Source organism: Salvelinus namaycush, unplaced genomic scaffold, assembly GCF_016432855.1.
Source record: "Salvelinus namaycush isolate Seneca unplaced genomic scaffold, SaNama_1.0 Scaffold181, whole genome shotgun sequence".
In the NCBI taxonomy this organism is placed as follows: domain Eukaryota; kingdom Metazoa; phylum Chordata; class Actinopteri; order Salmoniformes; family Salmonidae; genus Salvelinus; species Salvelinus namaycush.
This window is the reverse complement of record NW_024058575.1, coordinates 301,745-327,279: the sequence shown is the minus strand read 5'-3', so window position 1 is coordinate 327,279 and position 25,535 is coordinate 301,745. Positions and strand designations below refer to the sequence as shown.

Sequence of the window (25,535 nt, the reverse complement as noted above, 5' to 3'; positions counted from 1 at the left end):
GTAAGGGCTTTGGGTGTCTCCTTGTAAATACATTTAGGAAACAGATACAGAAGTAAGAATACGAATAAATATGAGCATATATTTATTCATATATAAGAATATGAATGAATATAAGAGCATAAACATCCAGAGTTTAGATCCTCTGATGTGTGATCTGTGCTGTTACTGGGTTTCACTCTGTTTTCTTTTAACAGGTTGAACTAGAAAAATACCACTAACAACCTTGACGATATCTAGTAAGGACAGAGGGTTTGTTCAGCAGTGTGGGTTTCAACAGTTTGTAACTGTATTGTGTTCCTGTTTCTCCAGGATGGTAGAATACTCATTGGACCTCCAGAACATCAACCTGTCAGCCATCAGGACAGTCAGGGTCCTCAGACCCCTCAAAGCCATCAACAGAGTTCCAAGTAAGTCTCCCATAGATACCACCATCGCACAATACCTGCCTGATCGAGTCCCAGATCTGCTTCCACTATGGCAAGACAGCACAGATCTGAGACCAGGCTACATGCACATTCTCCACTAGTATTACACTGAACAGAAATATAAATGCAACATGCAATAGTTTATACAGTTTTACTGAGTTGCAGTTAGGGCTGTGGCGGTCATGAAATTTTGTCATCCGGTGATTGTCAAGCAAGTAACTGCCGGTCTCACGGTAATTGACTGTTAATTAGCATATACATATTTAGCATCTTCTGGCTTCCACACATAGCCTACAAGCCACTAATGCAGGCCTTTGGAACATCTACATTTAAAAAGTCTTATAAACCCATTTAATATAGCCTACACTATCCCAATAAATCCATTATTTATTTTAGACGGGTCTAAAGAAACATGATATGAAGAAAATGTAGTCAATTTCAGAAGATCAGAATAGCATACTCTGAGTTGTCCTTATGTTAGGTCCTGACTATGGCTATGCCACATGGGTGTGGGCTACACTGGTTCATTTAGCAGACAATATTTGGTTAGAATTCCGTGGGTTTATTTTATATTATTTTAAAGTACAAAGAATACAATTGAACAAAGCTGAATATAAATGATATTTTCTCCAAACATGCGGCTATTCTGTGTTGAGCAGTTAAAAAATAAACTGGTCCTCCTATATCCTTAATTTAGTTATTTATGCAACTTTAGTTGTGATACAAACATTGGGCTCTATGTTTTGATGTGTAATACATTCTAAGGCTGCATGATGGGACTCTAACCATGATTTGAAAAAAGTCACAAGCTGCACACACATTTTGACAATCACTTGATAATGTTCTCACCAGGCCTCACATTTCTCTGCAGCATCCCCCTTGTGTGGCCATAATGCCCCTTAAAAAAATCCATGCCTTTTGCGGCCAAAGTGGCCTTTGTGCCCTTGGGCTGAATATAATAGGCTAATTACAGTATAATTCCCTTCTCCCGGCCGCAGTGCTCGGAGGCACCTCTCACTCACGTCTAGTAGGTTATGGCCAATGCCCCTCACTTGATCAGGTCCATCTCACAGGCGTTTCAGATAAGAAGTAGGCTACAAGTGAATGAAGACAGGGAAGCAACTGCTTGCATTATATATATACTGTATATATATATACATACCTCTTACTGAATCCAAGGCACATATTGAAGATGATAGAACTGTTCATATTCAGTCTACTTTCCTTCGGCCAACAAGATGAGTAGACCTAATGGACAGCAGAAGCACTAGCCTGTCAGTCTACTTTCCTTCAGCCAACAAGATGAGTAGACCTAATGAACAGCAGAAGCACTAGCCTGTCAGTCTACTTTCCTTCAGCCAACAAGATGAGTAGACCTAATGAACAGCAGCAGCACTAGCCTGTCAGTCTACTTTCCTTCAGCCAACAAGATGAGTAGACCTAATGAACAGCAGAAGCACTAGTCTGTCAGTCTACTTCCCTTCAGCCAACAAGATGAGTAGACCTAATGAACAGCAGAAGCACTAGCCTGTCAGTCTACTATCCTTCAGCCAACAAGATGAGTAGACCTAATGAACAGCAGAAGCACTAGTCTGTCAGTCTACTTTCCTTCAGCCAACAAGATGAGTAGACCTAATGAACAGCAGAAGCACTAGTCTGTCAGTCTACTTTCCTTCAGCCAACAAGATGAGTAGACCTAATGAACAGCAGAAGCACTAGTCTGTCAGTCTACTTTCCTTCTGCCAACAAGATGAGTAGACCTAATGGACAGCAGAAGCACTAGTCTGTCAGTCTACTTTCCTTCAGCCAACAAGATGAGTAGACCTAATGAACAGCAGAAGCACTAGCCTGTCAGTCTACTTTCCTTCAGCCAACCAGATGAGTAGACCTAATGAACAGCAGAAACACTAGCCTGTCAGTCTACTTTCCTTCAGCCAACAAGATGAGTAGACCTAATGAACAGCAGAAGCACTAGTCTGTCAGTCTACTTTCCTTCAGCCAACAAGATGAGTAGACCTAATGAACAGCAGAAGCACTAGTCTGTCAGTCTACTTTCCTTCAGCCAACAAGATGAGTAGACCTAATGGACAGCAGAAGCACTAGCCTGTCAGTCTACTATCCTTCAGCCAACAAGATGAGTAGACCTAATGAACAGCAGAAGCACTAGTCTGTCAGTCTACTTTCCTTCTGCCAACAAGATGAGTAGACCTAATGAACAGCAGAAGCACTAGCCTGTCAGTCTACTTTCCTTCAGCCAACAAGATGAGTAGACCTAATGAACAGCAGAAGCACTAGCCTGTCAGTCTACTATCCTTCAGCCAACAAGATGAGTAGACCTAATGAACAGCAGAAGCACTAGTCTGTCAGTCTACTTTCCTTCAGCCAACAAGATGAGTAGACCTAATGAACAGCAGAAGCACTAGTCTGTCAGTCTACTTTCCTTCAGCCAACAAGATGAGTAGACCTAATGAACAGCAGAAGCACTAGCCTGTCAGTCTACTATCCTTCAGCCAACAAGATGAGTAGACCTAATGAACAGCAGAAGCACTAGCCTGTCAGTCTACTTTCCTTCAGCCAACTAGATGAGTAGACCTAATGAACAGCAGAAGCACTAGTCTGTCAGTCTACTTTCCTTCAGCCAACAAGATGAGTAGACCTAATGAACAGCAGAAGCACTAGCCTGTCAGTCTACTTTCCTTCAGCCAACAAGATGAGTAGACCTAATGAACAGCAGAAGCACTAGTCTGCCAGTCTACTTTCCTTCAGCCAACAAGATGAGTAGACCTAATGAACAGAGAAGCACTAGCCTGTCAGTCTAGCGGAGCAGAGCTCAATGGGTGACATGTCTGGTGTGTATGCAGGCCATGGAAGAACTGGGACATTTTCAGCTTCTAGGAATTGTGTAAAGATCCTTGTGACATGGGGCCGTGCATTATCATGCTGAAACATGAGGTGATGGTGGCGGATGAATGGCACAACAATGTATCTTTGTGCATTCAAATAGCCATCAATAAAATGCAATTGTGTTTGTTGTCCATAGCTTATGCCTGCCCATACTATAACCCCACCGCCACCATGGGGCACTTTGTTCACAGTGCTGACAGTGCTGATCAGAAAACTGCTCATCAACACGACGCAATATACAGTCGTGGCCAAAAGTTTTGAGAATGACACGAATATACTTTTTGACAAAGTCTGCTGCCTCAGTTTGTATGATGGCAATTTGCAAATACTCCAGAATGTTATGAAGAGTGATCAGATGAATTGCAATTAATTGCAAAGTCCCTCTTTGCCATACAAATGAACTGAATCCCCAAAAAACATTTCCACTACATTTCAGCCCTGCCACAAAAGGACCAGCTGACATCATGTCAGTGATTCTCTCGTTAACACAGGTGTGAGTGTTGACGAGGACAAGGCTGGAGATCACTCTGTCATGCTGATTGAGTTCGAATAACAGTTCGAATAACAGACTGGAAGCTTCAAAAGGTGGGTGGTGCTTGGAATCATTGTTCTTCCTCTGTCAGGAAACACGTGCCGTCATCATTGCTTTGAACAAAAAGGGCTTCACAGGCAAGGATATTGCTGCCAGTAAGATTGCACCTAAATCAATCATTTATCGGATTATCAAGAACTTCAAGGAGAGCGGTTCAATTGTTGTGAAGAAGGCTTCAGGGCGCCCAAGAAAGTCCAGCAAGCGCCAGGACCATCTCCTAAAATTGGTTCAGCTGCAGAATCGGGGCACCACCAGTGCAAAGCTTGCTCAGGAATGGCAGCAGGCAGATGTGAGTGCATCTGCACGCACAGTGAGGCGAAGACTTTTGGGGGATGGTCTGGTGTCAAGAAGGGCAGCAAAGAAGCCACTTCTCTCCAGGAAAAACATCAGGGACAGACTGATATTCTGCAAAAGGTACAGGGATTGAACTGCTGAGGACTGGAGTAAAGTCATTTTCTCTGATGAATCCCCTTTCCGATTGTTTGGGGCATCTGGAAAAAGAAGACAAGGTGAGACCTACCATCAGTCCTGTATCATGCCGAGAGCAACTTCTCCCAACCATCCAGGAACAGTTTGGTGACGAATAATGCCTTTTCCAGCATGATGGAGCACCTTGCCATAAGGCAAAAGTGGCAAAATATTTTGGGTCCATAGCCAGGAAACTCCCCAGACCTTAATCCCATTGAGAACTTGTGTTCAATCCTCAAGAGGCGGGTGGTCAAACAAAACCCCACAAATTCTGACAAACTCCAAGCATTGATTATGCAAGAATGGGCTGCCATCAGTCAGGATGTGGCCCAGAAGATAATTGACAGCATGCCAGGGCGGATTGCAGAGGTCTTGAAAAAGAAGGGTCAACAATGCAAATATGCATCAACTTTTGTAATTGTCAATTAAAGCCTTTGACACTTATGAAATGCTTGTAATTATACTTCAGTATTCCATAGTAACATCTGACAAAAAATATCTAAAGACACTGACGCAGCAAACTTTGTGAAAATTAATATTTGTGTCATTCTCAAAACTTTTGGCCACGACTACACACGTGGTCTGCAGTTGTGAAGAACGGTTGGACGTACTGCCAAATTCTCTAAAATCCCGTTGGAGGTTGCTTATGGTATAGAAAGGAGAAATGCTCACTAACAAGGATGTATATTTTTTTCTCTCTATATTGAATTCTCTGGCAACAGCTCTGGGGGACATTCCTGCAGTCAACATGCCAATTGCACACTCCCTTAAAACTTGATACATCTGTGGCATTGTGTTGTGTGACAAAACTGCACATTTTAGAGTGGCCTTTTATTGTCCCCAGCACAAGGTGCACCTGTGTAATGATCATGCGGTTTAATCAGATTGTTGATATGCCACACCTGTCAGGTGGATGGATTATCTTGGTAAAGGAGAAACGCTCACAAACAGAAAAAAATATAGAAAAAATGAAAATAATAATAACAATAATAAATCATTTCTGGGATCTTTTATTTCTGCTCATGAAACATGGTACCAACACTTAACATGTTGTGTTTATATTTTTGTTTAGTGTAGTAAATGTTTTATGTTCCCTCACCATCGAGAGCTCTCCTCAATAGGCCACAGAACTTTAGCACCACGGACAGCTGCCATACTGGCTCTTCAGCAGAGAAAGTCCATGGTACTGTGTAGCCTGTACAGGACACTCTCCGTGGTTTTCAAGTCGACTGCTGCTCTCTATGCTACATATAATATATTTACCAAGGATAGTAGTGGTAATGGTAGTAGTAGGGATAGTAGTGGTAATGGTAGTAGTAGGGATAGTAGTGGTAATGGTAGTAGTAGGGATAGTAGTGGTAATGGTAGTAGTAGGGATAGTAGTGGTAATGGTAGTAGTAGGGATAGTAGTGGTAATGGTAGTAGTAGGGATAGTAGTGGTAATGGTAGTAGTAGGGATATTAGTGGTAATGGTAGTAGTAGAGATAGTAGTGGTAATGGTAGTAGTAGGGATAGTAGTGGTAATGGTAGTAGTAGGGATAGTAGTGGTAATGGTAGTAGTAGGGATAGTAGTGGTAATGGTAGTAGTAGAGATAGTAGTGGTAATGGTAGTAGTAGGGATAGTGGTGGTAATGGTAGTAGTAGGGATGGTAGTGGTAATGGTAATAGTAGGGATAGTAGTGGTAATGGTAGTAGTAGGGAGAGTAGTGGTAATGGTAGTAGTAGGGATAGTAGTGGTAATGGTAGTAGTAGGGATAGTAGTGGTAATGGTAGTAGTAGGGAGAGTAGTGGTAATGGTAGTAGTAGTAGGGATAGTAGGTGTAACGGTAGTAGTAGAGATACTAGTGGTAATGGTGGTAGTAGTAGGGATAGTAGTGGTAATGGTAGTAGTAGGGAGAGTAGTGGTAATGGTAGTAGTAGGGATAGTAGTGGTAATGGTAGTAGTAGGGAGAGTAGTGGTAATGGTAGTAGTAGGGATAGTAGTGGTAATGGTAGTAGTAGGGATAGTAGTGGTAATGGTAGTAGTAGGGATAGTAGTGGTAATGGTAGTAGTAGGGAGAGTAGTGGTATTGGTAGTAGTAGGGATAGTAGTGGTAATGGTAGTAGTAGGGATAGTTGTGGTAATGGTAGTAGTAGAGATAGTAGTGGTAATGGTAGTAGTAGGGATAGTAGTGGTAATGGTAGTAGTAGGGAGAGTAGTGGTAATGGTAGTAGTAGGGATAGTAGTGGTAATGGTAGTAGTAGGGATAGTAGTGGTAATGGTAGTAGTAGGGATAGTGGTGGTAATGGTAGTAGTAGGGATAGTAGTGGTAATGGTAGTAGTAGTAGGGATAGTAGGTGTAACGGTAGTAGTAGAGATACTAGTGGTAATGGTGGTAGTAGGGATAGTAGTGGTAATGGTAGTAGTAGGGAGAGTAGTGGTATTGGTAGTAGTAGGGATAGTAGTGGTAATGGTAGTAGTAGGGATAGTTGTGGTAATGGTAGTAGTAGGGATAGTTGTGGTAATGGTAGTAGTAGGGATAGAGTGGTAATGGTAGTAGTAAGGATAGTAGTGGTAATGGTGGTAGTAGTAGGGATAGTAGTGGTAATGGTAGTAGTAGGGATAGTAGTGGTAATGGTAGCAGTAGGGAGAGTAGTGGTAATGGTAGTAGTAGGGATAGTAGTGGTAATGGTAGTAGTAGGGATAGTAGTGGTAATGGTAGTAGTAGGGATAGTAGTGGTAATGGTAGTAGTAGGGAGAGTAGTGGTAATGGTAGTAGTAGGGATAGTAGTGGTAATGGTAGTAGTAGTAGGGATAGTAGGTGTAACGGTAGTAGTAGAGATACTAGTGGTAATGGTGGTAGTAGTAGGGATAGTAGTGGTAATGGTAGTAGTAGGGAGAGTAGTGGTATTGGTAGTAGTAGGGATAGTAGTGGTAATGGTAGTAGTAGGGATAGTTGTGGTAATGGTAGTAGTAGGGATAGTTGTGGTAATGGTAGTAGTAGGGATAGAGTGGTACTGGTAGTAGTAGGGATAGTAGTGGTAATGGTAGTAGTAGGGATAGTAGTGGTAATGGTAGCAGTAGGGAGAGTAGTGGTAATGGTAGTAGTAGGGATAGTAGTGGTAATGGTAGTAGTAGGGATAGTAGTGGTAATGGGAGTAGTAGGGATAGTAGTGGTAATGGTAGTAGTAGGGATAGTGGTGGTAATGGTAGTAGTAAGGATAGTAGTGGTAATGGTAGTAGTAGGGATAGTAGTGGTAATGGTAGTAGTAGTAGGGATAGTAGTGGTAATGGTAGTAGTAGGGATAGTAGTGGTAATGGTAGTAGTAGGGATAGTAGTGGTAATGGTAGTAGTAAGGATAGTAGTGGTAATGGTAGTAGTAGGGATAGTAGTGGTAATGGTAGTAGTAGGGATAGTAGTGGTAATGGTAGTAGTAGGGAGTGTACTGGTAATGGTAGTAGTAGGGATAGTAGTGGTAATGGTTGTAGTAGTAGGGATAGTAGTGGTAATGGTAGTAGTAGGGATAGTAGTGGTAATGGTAGTAGTAGGGATAGTAGTGGTAATGGTAGTAGTAGGGATAGTAGTGGTAATGGTAGTAGTAGGGAGAGTAGTGGTCATGGTAGTAGTCGAGATAGTAGTGGTAATGGTAGTAGTAGGGAGAGTAGTGGTAATGGTAGTAGTAGGGATAGTAGTGGTAATGGTAGTAGTAGGGATAGTAGTGGTAATGGTAGTAGTAGGGAGAGTAGTGGTAATGGTAGTAGTAGGGATAGTAGTGGTAATGGTAGTAGTAGGGATAGTAGTGGTAATGGTAGTAGTAGGGAGAGTAGTGGTAATGGTAGTAGTAGGGATAGTAGTGGTAATGGTAGTAGTAGGGAGAGTAGTGGTAATGGTATTAGTAGGGATAGTAGTGGTAATGGTAGTAGTAGGGATAGTAGTGGTAATGGTAGTAGTAGGGATAGTAGTGGTAATGGTAGTAGTAGGGAGAGTAGTGGTAATGGTAGTAGTAGGGATAGTAGTGGTAATGGTAGTAGTAGGGATAGTAGTGGTAATGGTATTAGTAGGGATAGTAGTGGTAATGGTAGTAGTAGGGATAGTAGTGGTAATGGTAGTAGTAGGGATAGTAGTGGTAATGGTAGTAGTAGGGAGAGTAGTGGTAATGGTAGTAGTAGGGATAGTAGTGGTAATGGTAGTAGTAGGGATAGTAGGGATAGTAGTGGTAATGGTAGTAGTAGGGATAGTTGTGGTGTTAGTGTAAATAATAGTGCTGGTAGCATTCATTCTAGTAGTATTCATGTTCATTTTCCATGTTTACCCTTTTACTGTACCCATTATTTATCACATTGTTGTATTATTATCCACTGCTGCCCCTCCCCTCACCCCACGGGAAAGCGTTAAAACCCAGCAGTGTTGCAGTTCTTGACACAAACCTATTACCATACCTCGTTCAAAGGTACTTTAATCTTTTGTCTCGCCCATTCACCCTCTGAAAGGCACACATACACAATCCATGTCTCAATTGTTTTAACAAATGACATCAAGAAGGGATCAAAGCTTTCACTTGGATTCACCTGGTTGGTCTGTCATGGAAACAGTAGGTGTTCATAATGCTTTGTCAATATTTACGCAATCTTTCTCATGTCAATAAAGCTATTTGAATTTGAATTTGAGAGTGAGTCTGTCTGTCTGTCTCTGTTGCTACGTGCTCTTCTCTCTCTGTGTCTGTGTCTCATCCCAAACCACTTCAACACCCAATCAGCATCATAAGTACCTTATTATTACCTGAGTTGTTCTACGGCAAGCCAACGGTCCAAAAGATAAGAGCGTTGATTGTTTTCACAGCTTTTGATGAGATCGGAGCCAGTAAACAATTTAGTTGTTGAGTCCAAATTGTGCCAGGCAATCACACAAACACACATATTTTCCTCTTCCAATGACAGACCCCCCCCCACACACACACACACACACACACACACACACACACACACACACACACACAGCTATTCATTGCGAGCACCATTGAGTGGTCTCTCAGTTGGATGCGATGATACTTGAGTTGATGTTGCTTTGCTTCCTTCTCAAGTGTGATGCTACAACCAAACCTTTCCTGTTCATCATAGAGCTACATCATAATGGCTGGAGTTTATAGCTCACTATACAGGTGACAACGTGCAGCTCATTTCTCCTGTGTGTGTGTGTCTTCACGGGTACTAGGTCTGTGTTTGGTGTGTGTCTTCACGGGTACTAGGTGTGTGTTTGGTGTGTGTACTCTGATGTGGGAAAGTGTGATGAGAGACGGGAGTGAGGGGGAGAGAATAGAAGAGACAGTGTGATGAGAGACGAGAGTGAGGGAGAGAGAATAGAAGAGACAGACTAGTGTGATGAGACGAGAGTGAGGGAGAGAGAATAGAAGAGACAGACTAGAGGAAGAGAGGAGGAAAGGGCATGAGTTGTACAATAGAGGGAGAGATAGTAAGGGATTAAATAGCAGTCTTTCTAACTACTGTACAGATTATAGTAATCTCTAGTGGATTATTCCCTAGTTAGAATGTCCTCTCCCCTTCCCGACGTTCCTGGTGATCAGTGCATTGAGTAGGAACAGCCACCCCGTTTTCTAAGATCTCTCTCTGTCTCTCTCTCTCTCTCTCTCTCTCTCTCTCTCTCTCTCTCTCTCTCTCTCTCTCTCTCTCTCTCTCTCTCTCTCTCTCTCTCTCTCTCTCTCTCTCTCTCTCTCTCTTGTCTTTCTTTCACTTTCTCCTACCCCCTTTCAATTCTCCACTGAGTCAGATCCATCTCTCTCAGAATGAAAGATAGTAGTTACTCCTTTTCCTTCCTTCCTTCCTTCCTTCCTTCCTTCCTTCCTTCCTTCCTTCCTTCCTTCCTTCCTTCCTTCCTTCCTTCCTTCCTTCCTTCCTTCCTTCCTTCCTTCCTTCCTTCCTTCCTTCCTTCCTTCCTTCCTTCCTTCCCTGGAACAAACCACTCTGCACTGTCTAAGAGGAACACTACTGTCCCTAGAGAGGAGAGGAGGAGAGAGAGGAGGAGAGAGAGGAGAGAGAGGAGGAGAGAGAGGGGGAGAGAGAGGAGGAGAGAGAGGAGGAGAGAGAGGGGGAGAGAGATGAGGCGAGAGAGAGAGAACAAAAATAGAGGGAAGGGCAGAGAGGTATGAAGAGGGAAGGGATGTGTGTGTGTGAGAGAGAGAGAGCAGGTGGGGCAGAGAGGGAAGGAAGGTTTGTGTGGGAGGGAGAGAAAGAGGGGTCAAGGTGAGAGAGAAACAGATAGAAGGAGAGAGTGAGGGGGGGGGGAAAGTGGGTAGAGAGATGTACACTATACATAGCGTGAACAGGTTTAGAGAGGAGAGAGTGGTGGTGGTGAACAGGTTTATAGAGGAGAGAGTGGTGGTGAACAGGTTTAGAGAGGAGAGAGTGGTGGTGGTGAACAGGTTTAGAGAGGAGAGAGTGGTGGTGGTGAACAGGTTTAGAGAGGAGAGAGTGGTGGTGGTGAACAGGTTTAGAGAGGAGAGAGTGGTGGTGGTGAACAGGTTTAGAGAGGAGAGAGTGGTGAACAGGTTTAGAGAGGAGAGAGTGGTGGTGGTGAACAGGTTTAGAGAGGAGAGAGTGGTGGTGGTGAACAGGTTTATAGAGGAGAGAGTGGTGGTGGGGAACAGGTTTAGAGAGGAGATAGTGGTGGTGAACAGGTTTAGAGAGGAGATAGTGGTGGTGGTGAACAGGTTTAGAGAGGAGATAGTGGTGGTGGTGAACAGGTTTAGAGAGGAGATAGTGGTGGTGGTGAACAGGTTTAGAGAGGAGATAGTGGTGGTGGTGAACAGGTTTAGAGAGGAGAGAGTGGTGGTGAACAGGTTTAGAGAGGAGAGAGTGGTGGTGGTGAACAGGTTTAGAGAGGAGATAGTGGTGGTGAACAGGTTTAGAGAGGAGAGAGTGGTGGTGAACAGGTTTAGAGAGGAGAGAGTGGTGGTGGTGAACAGGTTTAGAGAGGAGAGAGTGGTGGTGGTGAACAGGTTTAGAGAGGAGATAGTGGTGGTGGTGAACAGGTTTAGAGAGGAGAGAGTGGTGGTGGTGAACAGGTTTAGAGAGGAGAGAGTGGTGGTGGTGAACAGGTTTAGAGAGGAGAGAGTGGTGGTAGTGACAGGTTTAGAGAGGAGAGAGTGGTGGTGGTGAACAGGTTTAGAGAGGAGAGAGTGGTGGTGGTGAACAGGTTTAGAGAGGAGAGAGTGGTGGTGAACAGGTTTAGAGAGGAGAGAGTGGTGGTGAACAGGTTTAGAGAGGAGAGAGTGGTGGTAGTGAACAGGTTTAGAGAGGAGAGAGTGGTGGTGGTGAACAGGTTTAGAGAGGAGAGAGTGGTGGTGGTGAACAGGTTTAGAGAGGAGATAGTGGTGGTGAACAGGTTTAGAGAGGAGAGAGTGGTGGTGGTGAACAGGTTTAGAGAGGAGAGAGTGGTGGTGGTGAACAGGTTTAGAGAGGAGAGAGTGGTGGTGAACAGGTTTAGAGAGGAGAGAGGGGTGGTGGTGAACAGGTTTAGAGAGGAGATAGTGGTGGTGAACATGTTTAGAGAGGAGAGAGTGGTGGTGAACAGGTTTAGAGAGGAGAGAGTGGTGGTGAACAGCTTTAGAGAGGAGAGAGTGGTGGTGAACAGGTTTAGAGAGGAGAGAGTGGTGGTGAACAGGTTTAGAGAGGAGAGAGTGGTGGTGGTGAACAGGTTTAGAGAAGAGATAGTGGTGGTGAACAGCTTTAGAGAGGAGAGAGTGGTGGTGAACAGGTTTAGAGAGGAGAGAGTGGCTGTGAACAGGTTTAGAGAGGAGAGAGTGGTGGTGAACAGGTTTAGAGAGGAGAGAGTGGTGGTGGTGAACAGGTTTAGAGAGGAGAGAGTGGTGGTGGTGAACAGGTTTAGAGAGGAGATAGTGGTGGTGAACAGGTTTAGAGAGGAGAGAGTGGTGGTAGTGAACAGGTTTAGAGAGGAGAGAGTGGTGGTGGTGAACAGGTTTAGAGAGGAGAGAGTGGTGGTGAACAGCTTTAGAGAGGAGAGAGTGGTGGTGGTGAACAGGTTTAGAGAGGAGATAGTGGTGGTGAACAGGTTTAGAGAGGAGAGAGTGGTGGTGGTGAACAGGTTTATAGAGGAGAGAGTGGTGGTGAACAGGTTTAGAGAGGAGAGAGTGGTGGTGGTGAACAGGTTTAGAGAGGAGAGAGTGGTGGTGGTGAACAGGTTTAGAGAGGAGAGAGTGGTGGTGGTGAACAGGTTTAGAGAGGAGAGAGTGGTGGTGGTGAACAGGTTTAGAGAGGAGAGAGTGGTGGTGGTGAACAGGTTTAGAGAGGAGATAGTGGTGGTGAACAGGTTTAGAGAGGAGAGAGTGGTGGTGGTGAACAGGTTTAGAGAGGAGAGAGTGGTGGTGGTGAACAGGTTTAGAGAGGAGAGAGTGGTGGTGGTGAACAGGTTTAGAGAGGAGAGAGTGGTGGTGGTGAACAGGTTTAGAGAGGAGATAGTGGTGGTGAACAGGTTTATAGAGGAGAGAGTGGTGGTGGTGAACAGGTTTAGAGAGGAGAGAGTGGTGGTGGTGAACAGGTTTAGAGAGGAGAGAGTGGTGGTGAACAGGTTTAGAGAGGAGAGAGGGGTGGTGGTGAACAGGTTTAGAGAGGAGAGAGTGGTGGTGGTGAACAGGTTTATAGAGGAGAGAGTGGTGGTGAACAGGTTTAGAGAGGAGAGAGTGGTGGTGGTGAACAGGTTTAGAGAGGAGAGAGTGGTGGTGAACAGGTTTAGAGAGGAGAGAGTGGTGGTGGTGAACAGGTTTAGAGAGGAGATAGTGGTGGTGAACAGGTTTAGAGAGGAGAGAGTGGTGGTGGTGAACAGGTTTAGAGAGGAGAGAGTGGTGGTGGTGAACAGGTTTAGAGAGGAGATAGTGGTGGTGAACAGGTTTAGAGAGGAGAGAGTGGTGGTGAACAGGTTTAGAGAGGAGAGAGTGGTGGTGAACAGGTTTAGAGAGGAGAGAGTGGTGGTGAACAGGTTTAGAGAGGAGGGAGTGGTGGTGGTGAACAGGTTTAGAGAGGAGAGAGTGGTGGTGGTGAACAGGTTTAGAGAGGAGATAGTGGTGCTGAACAGGTTTAGAGAGGAGAGAGTGGTGGTAGTGAACAGGTTTATAGAGGAGAGAGTGGTGGTGAACAGGTTTAGAGAGGAGAGAGTGGTGGTGAACAGGTTTAGAGAGGAGAGAGTGGTGGTGAACAGGTTTAGAGAGGAGATAGTGGTGGTGGTGAACAGGTTTAGAGAGGAGAGAGTGGTGGTGGTGAACAGGTTTAGAGAGGAGAGAGTGGTGGTGGTGAACAGGTTTAGAGAGGAGAGAGTGGTGGTGGTGAACAGGTTTAGAGAGGAGAGAGTGGTGGTGAACAGGTTTAGAGAGGAGAGAGTGGTGGTGGTGAACAGGTTTAGAGAGGAGAGAGTGGTGGTGGTGAACAGGTTTAGAGAGGAGAGAGTGGTGGTGAACAGGTTTAGAGAGGAGAGAGTGGTGGTGAACAGGTTTAGAGAGGAGAGAGTGGTGGTGAACAGGTTTAGAGAGGAGAGAGTGGTGGTGGTGAACAGGTTTAGAGAGGAGAGAATGGTGGTGAACAGGTTTATAGAGGAGAGAGTGGTGGTGAACAGGTTTAGAGAGGAGAGAGTGGTGGTGAACAGGTTTAGAGAGGAGAGAGTGGTGGTGAACAGGTTTAGAGAGGAGAGAGTGGTGGTGGTGAACAGGTTTAGAGAGGAGAGAGTGGTGGTGAACAGGTTTAGAGAGGAGAGAGTGGTGGTGAACAGGTTTAGAGAGGAGAGAGTGGTGGTGGTGAACAGGTTTAGAGAGGAGAGAGCGGTGGTGAACAGGTTTAGAGAGGAGAGAGTGGTGGTGAACAGGTTTATAGAGGAGAGAGTGGTGGTGAACAGGTTTAGAGAGGAGATAGTGGTGGTGAACAGGTTTAGAGAGGAGAGAGTGGTGGTGGTGAACAGGTTTAGAGAGGAGAGAGTGGTGGTGGTGAACAGGGTTAGAGAGGAGAGAGTGGTGGTGGTGAACAGGTTTAGAGAGGAGATAGTGGTGGTGGTGAACAGGTTTATAGAGGAGAGAGTGGTGGTGAACAGGTTTAGAGAGGAGATAGTGGTGGTGAACAGGTTTAGAGAGGAGAGAGTGGTGGTGAACAGGTTTATAGAGGAGAGAGTGGTGGTGAACAGGTTTATAGAGGAGAGAGTGGTGGTGAACAGGTTTAGAGAGGAGATAGTGGTGGTGAACAGGTTTAGAAAGGAGAGAGTGGTGGTGAACAGGTTTATAGAGGAGAGAGTGGTGGTGAACAGGTTTAGAGAGGAGAGAGTGGTGGTGGTGAACAGGTTTAGAGAGGAGAGAGTGGTGGTGGTGAACAGGTTTAGAGAGGAGAGAGTGGTGGTGGTGAACAGGTTTAGAGAGGAGAGAGTGGTGGTGAACAGGTTTAGAGAGGAGAGAGTGGTGGTGAACAGCTTTAGAAAGGAGATAGTGGTGGTGAACAGGTTTAGAGAGGAGAGAGTGGTGGTGAACAGGTTTAGAGAGGAGATAGTGGTGGTGGTGAACAGGTTTAGAGAGGAGAGAGTGGTGGTGGTGAACAGGTTTAGAGAGGCGATAGTGGTGGTGGTGAACAGGTTTAGAGAGGAGAGAGTGGTGGTGAACAGGTTTAGAGAGGAGAGAGTGGTGGTGGTGAACAGGTTTAGAGAGGAGAGAGTGGTGGTGGTGAACAGGTTTAGAGAGGAGAGAGTGGTGGTGAACAGGTTTAGAGAGGAGAGAGTGGTGGTGAACAGGTTTAGAGAGGAGAGAGTGGTGGTGAACAGGTTTAGAGAGGAGAGAGTGGTGGTGGTGAACAGGTTTAGAGAGGAGAGAGTGGTGGTGAACAGGTTTAGAGAGGAGAGAATGGTGGTGAACAGGTTTATAGAGGAGAGAGTGGTGGTGAACAGGTTTAGAGAGGAGAGAGTGGTGGTGAACAGGTTTAGAGAGGAGAGAGTGGTGGTGGTGAACAGGTTTAGAGAGGAGAGAGTGGTGGTGAACAGGTTTAGAGAGGAGAGAGTGGTGGTGAACAGGTTTAGAGAGGAGAGAGTGGTGGTGAACAGGTTTAGAGAGGAGAGAGTGGTGGTGGTGAACAGGTTTATAGAGGAGAGAGTGGTGGTGAACAGGTTTAGAGAGGAGAGAGTGGTGGTAGTGAACAGGTTTAGAGAGGAGAGAGTGGTGGTGGTGAACAGGTTTATAGAGGAGAGAGTGGTGGTGAACAGGTTTAGAGAGGAGAGAGTGGTGGTGAACAGGTTTAGAGAGGAGAGAGTGGTGGTGGTGAACAGGTTTAGAGAGGAGAGAGTGGTGGTGGTGAACAGGTTTAGAGAGGAGAGAGTGGTGGTGAACAGGTTTAGAGAGGAGAGAGTGGTGGTGGTGAACAGGTTTAGAGAGGAGAGAGTGGTGGTGAACAGGTTTAGAGAGGAGAGAGTGGTGGTGAACAGGTTTAGAGAGGAGAGAGTGGTGGTGAACAGGTTTAGAGAGGAGAGAGTGGTGGTGAACAGGTTTAGAGAGGAGAGAGTGGTGGTGGTGAACAGGTTTAGAGAGGAGAGAGTGGTGGTGAACAGGTTTAGAGAGGAGAGAGTGGTGGTGAACAGGTTTATAGAGGAGAGAGTGGTGGTGAACAGGTTTAGAGAGGAGAGAGTGGTGGTGAACAGGTTTAGAGAGGAGAGAGTGGTGGTGGTGAACAGGTTTAGAGAGGAGAGAGTGGTGGTGGTGAACAGGTTTAGAGAGGAGAGAGTGGTGGTGGTGAACAGGTTTAGAGAGGAGAGAGTGGTGGTGAACAGGTTTAGAGAGGAGAGAGTGGTGGTGAACAGGTTTAGAGAGGAGAGAGTGGTGGTGAACAGGTTTAGAGAGGAGAGAGTGGTGGTGAACAGGTTTAGAGAGGAGAGAGTGGTGGTGGTGAACAGGTTTAGAGAGGAGAGAGTGGTGGTGAACAGGTTTAGAGAGGAGAGAATGGTGGTGAACAGGTTTAGAGAGGAGAGAGTGGTGGTGGTGAACAGGTTTAGAGAGGAGAGAGTGGTGGTGGTGAACAGGTTTAGAGAGGAGAGAGTGGTGGTGGTGAACAGGTTTAGAGAGGAGAGAGTGGTGGTGAACAGCTTTAGAAAGGAGATAGTGGTGGTGAACAGGTTTAGAGAGGAGAGAGTGGTGGTGAACAGGTTTAGAGAGGAGATAGTGGTGGTGGTGAACAGGTTTAGAGAGGAGAGAGTGGTGGTGGTGAACAGGTTTAGAGAGGAGATAGTGGTGGTGGTGAACAGGTTTAGAGAGGAGAGAGTGGTGGTGAACAGGTTTAGAGAGGAGAGAGTGGTGGTGGTGAACAGGTTTAGAGAGGAGAGAGTGGTGGTGGTGAACAGGTTTAGAGAGGAGAGAGTGGTGGTGAACAGGTTTAGAGAGGAGAGAGTGGTGGTGAACAGGTTCAGAGAGGAGAGAGTGGTGGTGAACAGGGGAAAGGAGAGTGCTAAAATGAAAATAAATGCTTTAAAAAGCAATAAAGAGAGCAAGGAATTATCCTGAGCAGAGGAGAGGAGAGGGGTATAGAGATGGAGAGTAGAGAAGTGAGGGATGGACTGAGGCGAGAAGCAGAGGGACTTGGATGACTAGCTATTTGGATGATGGATAGAGCGGAGCGGAGGAATGAGAGTGGGGAAAGAGGGAGTCGGATGAATAGAGACAATAAGTGAGGGATGAGCGGGGGGAACGAAGGAGAAGAAGCTGCAGAAGAAAGAGAGGAGAGAGATCGCCATAGCTTCTGTTTTGATAGAAGTTTGAACTTGGCACTTAACAGACGCTGCCCCCCCTCCCTCTCCATCCATCCCTCCTTCATTCATCTCTCCCACTCAATTCAATGACATGGCATCCAGTTGTAATGAACTGCTATTGGCGGAGCTATAAATTCCAGTGTTGCCGTTGCCCTCAGGGCACTAATATGTGGCGTGCGGCCATTGAGCGGTTAACAGACACACTCAATATTTAGAGCCGACATGGATACCTCCCAGTCATGTAGTTGCACCGTGGCCAATGCTAACTTAATGACTGTGTAATGCGACTGTGGCACTGTTGCAGCTCTATGGAGGCAGAACTACTGACACGTTTATCACTGTCAATGAGACACTACTGGCCCTATTCAGTCAAATAACTGCTAACCAACTGGGTTATGGGGATAAGTATTTTATGTGTCGGAATATATTCTTCATTTATATACTCTTAATGTTTAGTCTATGTTTTTCTACCACGGAACGTTTTGATTGGCTCAAACATCATGATGTCTAATGTTTAGGACGTAATATTAAACATATGACATCAAACATGCTTTCATTCCCAGGAACGCCAGAATAAGTCCTTATTCTATTCATAGAAATGGTGCAGACAAAACACCTGTTGTTTTGGATCCCATGGGAGCCAAGGTCTTTTGTAGTGGGTTGATATGTGTTTGCCGATGATTGAAGCCATCGAAGCCATTTCAGGATATTCAGAGAAGAAATGCCAACGCAGAAACATGTTATGTGTGTGTGTTTGGACAACAGAGTTAATATGTAGGCAGCAGTGGAGAGTTCTCTCTCTCTCTCTCTCTCTCTATATATATATACACTGCTCAAAAAAATAAAGGGAACACTTAAACAACACAATGTAACTCCAAGTCAATCACACTTCTGTGAAATCAAACTGTCCACTTAGGAAGCAACACTGATTGACAATAAATTTCACATGCTGTTGTGCAAATGGAATAGACAAAAGGTGGAAATTATAGGCAATTAGCAAGACACCCCCAATAAAGGAGTGATTCTGCAGGTGGTGACCACAGACCACTTCTCAGTTCCTATGCTTCCTGGCTGATGTTTTGGTCACTTTTGAATGCTGGTGGTGCTCTCACTCTAGTGGTAGCATGAGACGGAGTCTACAACCCACACAAGTGGCTCAGGTAGTGCAGCTCATCCATGATGTTACATCAATGCGAGCTGTGGCAAGAAGGTTTGCTGTGTCTGTCAGCGTAGTGTCCAGAGCATGGAGGCGCTACCAGGAGACAGGCCAGTACATCAGGAGACGTGAGGGAGGCCGTAGGAGGGCAACAACCCAGCAGCAGGACCGCTACCTCCGCCTTTGTGCAAGGAGGAGCACTGCCAGAGCCCTGCAAAATGACCTCCAGCAGGCCACAAATGTGCATGTGTCAGCATATGGTCTCACAAGGGCTCTGAGGATCTCATCTCGGTACCTAATGGCAGTCAGGCTACCTCTGGCGAGCACATGGAGGGCTGTGCAGCCCCACAAAGAAATGCCACCCCACACCATGACTGACCCACCGCCAAACCGGTCATGCTGGAGGATGTTGCAGGCAGCAGAACGTTCTCCACGGCGTCTCCAGACTCTGTCACGTCTGTCACATGTGCTCATGTGCTCAGTGTGAACCTGCTTTCATCTGTGAAGAGCACAGGGCGCCAGTGGCGAATTTGCCAATCTTCTTGTTCTCTGGCAAATGCCAAATGTCCTGCACGGTGTTGGGCTGTAAGCACAACCCCCACCTGTGGACGTCGGGCCCTCATACCACCCTCATGGAGTCTGTTTCTGACCGTTTGAGCAGACACATGCACATTTGTGGCCTGCTGGAGGTCATTTTGCAGGGCTCTGGCAGTGCTCCTCCTTGCACAAAGGCGGAGGTAGCGGTCCTGCTGCTGGGTTGTTGCCCTCCTACGGCCTCCTCCACGTCTCCTGATGTACTGGCCTGTCTCCTGGTAGCGCCTCCATGCTCTGGACACTACGCTGACAGACACAGCAAACCTTCTTGCCACAGCTCGCATTGATGTGCCATCATGGATGAGCTGCACTACCTGAGCCACTTGTGTGGGTTGTAGACTCTGTCTCATGCTACCACTAGAGTGAGAGCACCGCCAGCATTCAAAAGTGACCAAAACATCAGCCAGGAAGCATAGGAACTGAGAAGTGGTCTGTGGTCACCACCTGCAGAATCACTCCTTTATTGGGGGTGTCTTGCTAATTGCCTATAATTTCCACCTTTTGTCTATTCCATTTGCACAACAGCATGTGAAATTTATTGTCAATCAGTGTTGCTTCCTAAGTGGACAGTTTGATTTCACAGAAATGTGATTGACTTGGAGTTACATTGTGTTGTTTAAGTGTTCCCTTTATTTTTTTGAGCAGTGTATATTAATATATATATATACAGTGGGGCAAAAAAGTATTTAGTCAGCCACCAATTGTGCAAGTTCTCCCACTTAAAAAGATGAGAGAGGCCTGTAATTTTCATCATAGGTACACTTCAACTATGACAGACAAAATGAGAAAAAAAAATCCAGAAAATCACATTGTAGGATTTTTAATGAATTTATTTGCAAATTATGGTGGAAAATAAGTATTTGGTCAATAACAAAAGTTTATCTCAATACTTTGTTATATACCCTTTGTTGGCAATGACAGATGTCAAACGTTTTCTGTAAGTCTTCACAAGGTTTTCACACACTGTTGCTGGTATTTTGGCCCATTCAACTCCCTCCAAAGATTTTCTATGGGGTTGAGATCTGGAGACTGGCTAGGCCACTCCAGGACCTTGAAATGCTTCTTACGAAGCCACTCCTTCGTTGCCCGGGCGGTGTGTTTGGGATCATTGTCATGCTGAAAGACCCAGCCACGTTTCATCTTCAATGCTCTTGCTGATGGAAGGAGGTTTTCACTCAAAATCTCACGATACATGGCCCCATTCATTCTTTCCTTTACACGGATCAGTCGTCCTGGTCCCTTTGCAGAAAAACAGCCCCAAAGCATGATGTTTCCACCCCCATGCTTCACAGTAGGTATGGTGTTCTTTGGATGCAACTCAGCATTCTTTGTCCTCCTAACACGACGAGTTGAGTTTTTACCAAAAAGTTATATTTTGGTTTCATCTAACCATATGACATTCTCCCAATCTTCTTCTGGATCATCCAAATGCTCTCTAGAAAACTTCAGACAGGCCTGGACATGTACTGGCTTAAGCAGGGGGACACGTCTGGCACTGCAGGATTTGAGTCCCTGGCGGCGTTGTGTGTTACTGATGGTAGGCTTTGTTACTTTGGTCCCAGCTCTCTGCAGGTCATTCACTAGGTCCCCCCGTGTGGTTCTGGGATTTTTTCTCACCGTTCTTGTGATCATTTTGACCCCACGGGGTGAGATCTTGCGTGGAGCCCCAGATCGAGGGAGATTATCAGTGGTCTTGTATATCTTCCATTTCCTAATAATTGCTCCCACAGTTGATTTCTTCAAACCAAGCTGCTTACCTATTGCAGATTCAGTCTTCCCAGCCTGGTGCAGGTCTACAATTTTTTTTCTGGTGTCCTTTGACAGCTCTTTGGTCTTGGCCATAGTGGAGTTTGGAGTGTGACTGTTTGAGGTTGTGGACAGGTGTCTTTTATACTGATAACAAGTTCAAACAGGTGCCATTAATACAGGTAACGAGTGGAGGACAGAGGAGCCTCTTAAAGAAGAAGTTACAGGTCTGTGAGAGCCAGAAATCTTGCTTGTTTGTAGGAGACCAAATACTTATTTTCCACCATAATTTGCAAATAAATTTATTAAAAATCCTACAATGTGATTTTCTGGAGAAAAAAAATTCTCATTTTGTCTGTCATAGTTGAAGTGTACCTATGATGAAAATTACAGGCCTCTCTCATCTTTTTAAGTGGGAGAACTTGCACAACTGGTGGCTGACTAAATACTTTTTTGCCCCACTGTATATCTTTTTATCTACCCCCGTCCCCTCGCTCTCTGTCTCTCTGTCTCTCTGTCTCTCTGTCTGTCTGTCTGTCTGTCTGTCTGTCTGTCTGTCTGTCTGTCTGTCTGTCTGTCTGTCTGTCTGTCTGTCTGTCTGTCTGTCTGTCTGTCTGTCTGTCTGTCTGTCTGTCTGTCTGTCTGTCTGTCTGTCTGTCTGTCTGTCTCTCTCTCTCTCTCTCTCTCTCTCTCTCTCTCTACCTGTATCTCTGTTTATGTAATTCCTCTTTATTTAATAATCTTCTTTATTAAACATCAATCTCTTATCATAGCCAGGTTGCTCAAGATCTACTGTGAAATTCAAAGTCTGTCCAGATAAGCAGGACCTCGGGAGATGACTTCAAAACCGGTCACTAGGGGCGATTACCATCAAGTAGGGTTTTATTAGGTCGTTGTGGACGGGAATGGTGGATGGGCGTAGGTTGCGAGGTTTGGCTCTGAACCGAAAAATGGTTTAACCCTATCCCAAAACCTTAACCCTTACCTTAACCTTTTAGAATGAATGTCTAAACTTAACCTTTCAAATTTGACGTTTATCGACAAACGTTGGATTCTGTAGTGAGACTGTGAGAGTTTGTTTCTTATTCGGCTCGGAGGCACACACACACACACACACACACACACACACACACACACACACACACACACACACACACACACACACACACACACACACACACACACACACACACACACACACACACACACACACACACACACACACACACACACACACACACAGAGAGAGCAGGTAGGCAGACTCTAGGGAAGGGGCAGTGTGAGTCTTTCTAACATTGCGTTAATAAGACAGGGCTTTCCCTAGATAGGTAAAGGGGCTTAGGCGGGCTGGGGGATGTTTACTAACAACTCCCTGGAGACACACTAATTAGCTACTAGCCCAGGTGAAGGCCTTTCTCTCTCTGTTATTCTGTTATTCTCTCGCTCTCTCCCTCCCCCTCTATCTCTCTTTCTCTCTCTCTCTCGCCCCTCTCCCGCCTCTCTCTCCCTCTCTCTTTCTCCCTCTCTCTCTCTCTCTCTCTATCTCTTTCTATCTCTTTCTTCCTCCCCACTCTCTCTCTGTCTCAGGTGATGGCTTCCCTCTGCAAATTGGTTTTATCCCTCTCTTTGTATTTGTCTCTCTCTCTGTCCTACTTGTCTTTCCTCTCGTCTTGATCTCCATGCACTCTCTTTGTGTTTGTCTCTCTCTCTGTCCTACTTGTCTTTCCTCTCGTCTTGATCTCCATGCACTCTCTTTGTGTTTGTCTCTCTCTCTGTCCTACTTGTCTTTCCTCTCGTCTTGATCTCCATGCACTCTCTTTGTGTTTGTCTCTCTCTCTGTCCTACTTGTCTTTCCTCTCGTCTTGATCTCCATGCACTCTCTTTGTGTTTGTCTCTCTCTCTGTCCTACTTGTCTTTCCTCTCGTCTTGATCTCCATGCACTCTCTTTCCAGATGTCCTTTTCTCTTCCTCTGTTCCCTCGTCAGACGACTGCATTCTGTTTCCTTTCCTAACTCCTCCCCTCTTCCTGTTTCTTCACTCCACCTTGTTATTGATGCAACACTTCTGTTCTACCTTGTCATTTGTTTCTCATCCACATTCTCCTTTCACCGCCAGACGTCACACTCTCCCCTTTTCTTTCTCTAGGGGTTGTGCCTAAGGACCCAGGGGTCTTTCCTACTCTATTAGGGGCCATTACGGCTGCCATGGTGTCTGCCTGTTCAGAAAGAAGAGAGGAATCAGTCATTATGTTGTTAGGTACTGAAAGACCACAAGGGAGGCCAAGTCACTGCCATGTAACTGTTAATAATGAGATAATATGGACTACGAATATCTATCTCAGAAAATCATTATGAGGACAAAGAGCTAAATAGACTGTGAAGGTTAGGGTTCCACTTTATGAAGTGAATTGAATAGTGAATTGTTTAGTGAGCTGATTAGACTGTGAAGGTTAGGGTTCCACTTTATGAAGTGAATTGAATAGTTAATTGTTTAGTGAGCTGAATAGACTGTGAGGGTTAGGGTTCCACTTTATGAAGTGAATTGAATAGTGAATTGTTTAGTGAGCTGAATAGACTGTGAAGGTTAGGGTTCCACTTTATGAAGTGAATTGGATAGTGAATTGTTTAGTGAGCTGAATAGACTGTGAGGGTTAGGGTTCCACTTTATGATGTGAATTGAATAGTGAATTGTTTAGTGAGCTGAATAGACTGTGAAGGTTAGGGTTCCACTTTATGAAGTGAATTGAATAGTGAATTGTTTAGTGAGCTGAATAGACTGTGAGGGTTAGGGTTCCACTTTATGAAGTGAATTGAATAGTGAATTGTTTAGTGAGCTGAATAGACTGTGAAGGTTAGGGTTCCACTTTATGAAGTGAATTGAATAGTGAATTGTTTAGTGAGCTGAATAGACTGTGAAGGTTAGGGTTCCACTTTATGAAGTGAATTGAATAGTGAATTGTTTAGTGAATTGAATAGTGAATTGTTTAGTGAGCTGAATAGTAAGTTGAAGCTTATTGTAAGGTGGAGAAAGGCATCATTGCTTTTGCCTCGTGTTACTTCAGCATCAGGAGATTAGACCACTTATCAGCCAGGCTTCCACTCTTTCATTTGTCCTTTCTGAGGTGAGGGAGGGGTGGAGGAATGGAGGGAAGGGGGGGGGGGGGGGGGGGGGAGGAGAGGGAGGAACTGTTCTACATTTAGGAATAATGACACATGCTGTATTTTGTATTGTCCAAATTAAAATATTTTCTCTTTCTTTCTTTACCCCCCTGTCTTGTCTAGTTCCTTATGAAGCTCCAGGGATAACTGCAGTAGAACTCTACAACCACCTCTGTACTGGTCTGATCTGTGTGTGTGTGTGTGTGTGTGTCAGGTATGCGTATCCTGGTGAATCTCCTCCTGGACACTCTCCCCATGCTGGGCAACGTCCTGCTACTCTGTTTCTTCGTCTTCTTCATCTTCGGTGTCATCGGAGTGCAGCTGTGGGCGGGGCTACTGAGGAACCGCTGCTACCCCAAGGAAAACTTCACCCTGTGAGTAACAGTGTGTGTGTGTCTGTGTCTTTCTGTGTGTGTTTCTGTGTGTGTGTGTCTTTCTGTGTGTGTTTCTGTGTGTGTGTGTCTTTATGTGTGTGTTTATGTGTGTGTGTGTCTTTATGTGTGTGTGTGTGTGTGTGTGTGTGTGTGTGTGTGTGTGTGTGTGTGTGTGTGTGTGTGTGTGTGTGTGTGTGTGTGTGTGTGTGTGTGTGTGTGTGTGTGTGTGTGTGTGTGTGTGTGTGTGTGTGTGTGTCTTTCTGTGTGTGTTTATGTGTGTGTGTCTTTCTGTGTGTGTTTCTGTGTGTGTGTGTCTTTCTGTGTGTGTGTGTGTGTGTGTGTGTGTGTGTGTGTGTGTGTGTGTGTGTGTGTGTGTGTGTGTGTGTGTGTGTGTGTGTGTGTGTGTGTGTGTGTGTGTGTGTGTGTGTGTGTGTGTGTGTGTGTGTGTGTCTTTCTGTGTGTGTTTATGTGTGTGTGTGTCTTTCTGTGTGTGTTTCTGTGTGTGTGTGTGTGTGTGTGTGTGTGTGTCTTTCTGTGTGTGTTTATGTGTGTGTGTGTCTTTCTGTGTGTGTTTATGTGTGTGTCTTTCTGTGTGCGTGACCGTGTGTTGACTGTGTGTGTTTATGTGTGACCTCCTCTTCCAGTGTACATGATGATGATTGATGGAATCATATTTTCCTGATGTAATGATAGAAAGATGGAGAGAGCTCTCCCTTTCTTGTTATTTCTTTCTTTTTTCTTTCCCTCTCCCTCTCTCCGCCTCTCTCTCCCTCTCTCCCTCTCCTCTCTCTCCCTCTCTCTCCCTCTCTCTCTCTCCCCCTCTCCCTCTCTCTCCCTCTCTCCCTCTCTCCCTCCCTCCCTCCCTCCCTCCCTCCCTCCCTCCCTCCCTCCCTCCCTCCCTCCCTCTCCCCCTCTCCCACTCCCTCCCTCCCTCCCTCCCTCCCTCCCTCCCTCCCTCCTCCGTGTGCCTGCTGTTTCTCCCTGTGTTTTACCATAGTTCCATCAATATCAAGATGGCTGCTCCTGTTCCTTCCCTAGATCCTCTATGTCACAATCTATAAGGAACCACTACCTTCACATGCACGCAGGCACACACACACACACACACACACACACACACACACACACACACACACACACACACAATTTACAGAGTCATTGCATGTAGTACCTTATCTTCAGACACACAGACACACAAATACACACTCCATGGTAGTCCATCCCCCCCGTAGTGTTCCGATTCACACAGCTCCTTTGATGGCAGAGCAGGGAATTATGGGTGATAGATGTTCTTTCTCTAACGTCAAATAATTTATCCTACTGTGCAGCACCTCCCCTTTTCTCTCTC

General features: G+C 45.5%; 1 protein-coding gene across 1 annotated transcript in view; it reads left to right on the top strand.

Annotated features, from left to right (window-relative positions):
* Positions 1-309: 309 nt before the first annotated feature.
* LOC120037668 (voltage-dependent T-type calcium channel subunit alpha-1I-like) overlaps positions 310-25,535 on the top strand; it is a gene marked incomplete at its 5' end in the record, with an annotated part of 166,483 nt that continues 141,257 nt past the window's right edge. Inside the window, 2 exons of the mRNA XM_038983664.1 lie at positions 310-407; positions 24,028-24,187. Of these exons, the coding sequence (XP_038839592.1) occupies positions 310-407; positions 24,028-24,187 (258 nt within the window). The remainder of the gene's footprint in view (positions 408-24,027; positions 24,188-25,535) is intronic.